The sequence below is a fragment of the Monoraphidium neglectum genome (genome assembly GCF_000611645.1).
Source record: "Monoraphidium neglectum strain SAG 48.87 unplaced genomic scaffold scaffold04851, whole genome shotgun sequence".
Classification (NCBI taxonomy): domain Eukaryota; kingdom Viridiplantae; phylum Chlorophyta; class Chlorophyceae; order Sphaeropleales; family Selenastraceae; genus Monoraphidium; species Monoraphidium neglectum.
In genome coordinates this window covers 2,377-4,562 of record NW_014008779.1, presented here as the reverse complement: position 1 = coordinate 4,562, position 2,186 = coordinate 2,377, and the positions used below count along the sequence as shown (strand labels likewise).

Genomic DNA, 2,186 nt, shown 5'->3' with positions numbered 1-2,186 from the left:
GAGTCAGGGCGGTGAGAGAGAGTAGAAATCCAGGGCGTTGTGTGTTGAGGCGCCGCTGTGGACTGGTGTGTGTTGTGTGTGCACAAGGCTGTAGCCTTCCTGTGCTGTGTGTGTGTGTGCATGTGTGTGTGCATGTGTGTGTGTGTGTGTGTGTGTGTGTGTGTGTGTGTGTGTGTGTGTGTGTGTGTGGAGGTGTTTGTTTGCCACTGTCGAACCCACAGTTGAGGCGATCGCCTTCGATACGGACAGCTGCGTGTCGCCTGGCGCTCAAGGGCCCCCAAAAAACTATTCGGCTGCGCAGCTGTATAACCGCAAGGCTCCGCCTGGCCCTAAGCAAGGCCGCCCCTGACATATGCGGCCCTACCAGGAGAGCCGTCCTACCCCCCTAACCCCAATTCCCAAACCCTGAACCTAAGCCCTAAACCCACCCTCGCCGGGTCGACCGGCGGCCGCGGCGACGCCGGCTGCGGCCCCGCGCCCCTCGCGCCCTCGCGCACGTCGGCCGCCGGCGGCGGCGGCATGAAGAACGCGGACGACGCCGCGCTGGCGCCGCTGTCCTGGTGCTTCACCGCGCGGCCGGCGGCGCCGGCGGCGGCGGGGCTCGGCGGCGGCGCGAACGCCTTGATCGCCAGGCGGGCCGCCGCCTCCAGGTCCTCGCGCACCTGGTCTCAGGTCGTCGTGAGGGGGGCGGGTTGCGCCGCAGGTTTTTGGGGTGGGTCAATCACCACGTGTGCAATCACGACAGGTGCAACGTATTCTTGACTTTGTGTTGGAATCTTGACTTTGTATCGTCGGCTTGGGAGGAGCGCGAGCTCGGGAGCTCCGCAGCAACCTGCCATCCGCTCCGCCAGCAGCATCCACCCTATCCCTGGGCCGGCCGGCGACCACCTCACCCCAGCCTCAACCCCCTCTCTCCCCTTGATGCCTGCAAACAACCCATGCAACCCCCGCAGCTCCTCGCCCTCCTCGCCGCCCCCCCCCTCAGCGACGCCCCCTCCCTCGTCAAAGGCAACGCCCTCACGCTACGCCCGATGGGCGCCCGATGGATGACTCACGTCGTCGTCCAGCTCCTCGAGGCACTCCTGGGGCGCCTCCACCACCGCGGCGAGGTCAACCACGCCGTCACCGGCCTTGTCCAGGAACGACCACACCTGGCGTTGAGATGTGGATTATACGTTGCAGAAGGCCAGGGGAGAGGGCGGGGTCTGCTTTGGGGTGGCACAGCGTGACTGATGTGGGACGCATTGGGCGGGACAAACGCAGGCTGCAGCGCGACACCAGGGCTGGCGCGGCCAAGCCATTCGCTGGGAGGGACAGGTGGTATGGCGGTTCCGACTCGCTGCAGCGCGCGACAGCCTGCACCGGGCCGTAGAGCACATTGCAAAAAGAGCATCGCCGACGCCGCTCCCCTAACGCCGCGCAGCACCCGTTCTCCCCCCCCTCCTGCACCGTCGCCGCGCCCCACCTGCTCAAAGCGCTTGCGCTGCAGCTTGCGCACCATCACCGCGCTGGCGGTCACCACCTTGCCCCTGCGCGCCTCGTCGGCGCGGCGCTCCTCCTCCTCCAGCCGCTGGCGCGCCTTCTCGTCCTTTGGGGGCCAGGCAGCATCCGGCACCGCGGCGAAAGCGGCGCGTTGGAGGCAGCCGGGATTCCGCAATAGCATGGTCGCGCTGGCCCGTTCAGTGCCACGTCTGCGGCCCCTTCACTGCGGTACTGCCGCGACGCCAAAGCCGCCCGTCACAAACAGGCGCCAAAGGCCTGGCACAACCTTACCAAAGGTATCTCACCGTGAATGCGCCCACACACCCAGCTTCTGCACCCCCGCCCTTCAGCCTGCTGCACCCTGCTACCCCCCTCCGCGCCCTCGCCCCGCCCCCCGCCGCCCCTCACCCTCTCAGTCTGCAGGCTATAGAGGTACTCCCCCACGCGCTGCTCCGGCCCGTGGCGCGTGAACGCCGGCGCGCGGCCGGTCTGGGGCTTGTACAGGGTGCGGCCCGTGGCGGGGTCGACTGGGCCGTCCAGCTTGGCGCGCGCCTCAGCCAGCTTGAGTTGCAGCTGTGTGTGTGTTCGTGTGAATTTGTTCGTGTGTGTTCTCGTGTGTGTTTGTTTGTGTGTGTTCTCGTGTGTGTTCTCGTGTGTGTTCTCGTGTGTGTGTGTGTGCGTGTGTGTGTGTGCGTGTGTGTGTG

The 2,186-nt window shown here is 66.6% G+C and overlaps 1 protein-coding gene across 1 annotated transcript in view; it reads right to left on the bottom strand.

The window, feature by feature from the left end:
* Positions 1 to 3: 3 nt before the first annotated feature.
* MNEG_14886 (hypothetical protein) overlaps positions 4 to 2,186 on the bottom strand; it is a gene marked incomplete at both ends in the record, with an annotated part of 4,368 nt that continues 2,185 nt past the window's right edge. The window contains 5 exons of the mRNA XM_014036643.1: positions 4 to 99; positions 429 to 662; positions 1,056 to 1,151; positions 1,466 to 1,588; positions 1,891 to 2,055. Of these exons, the coding sequence (XP_013892097.1) occupies positions 4 to 99; positions 429 to 662; positions 1,056 to 1,151; positions 1,466 to 1,588; positions 1,891 to 2,055 (714 nt within the window). The remainder of the gene's footprint in view (positions 100 to 428; positions 663 to 1,055; positions 1,152 to 1,465; positions 1,589 to 1,890; positions 2,056 to 2,186) is intronic.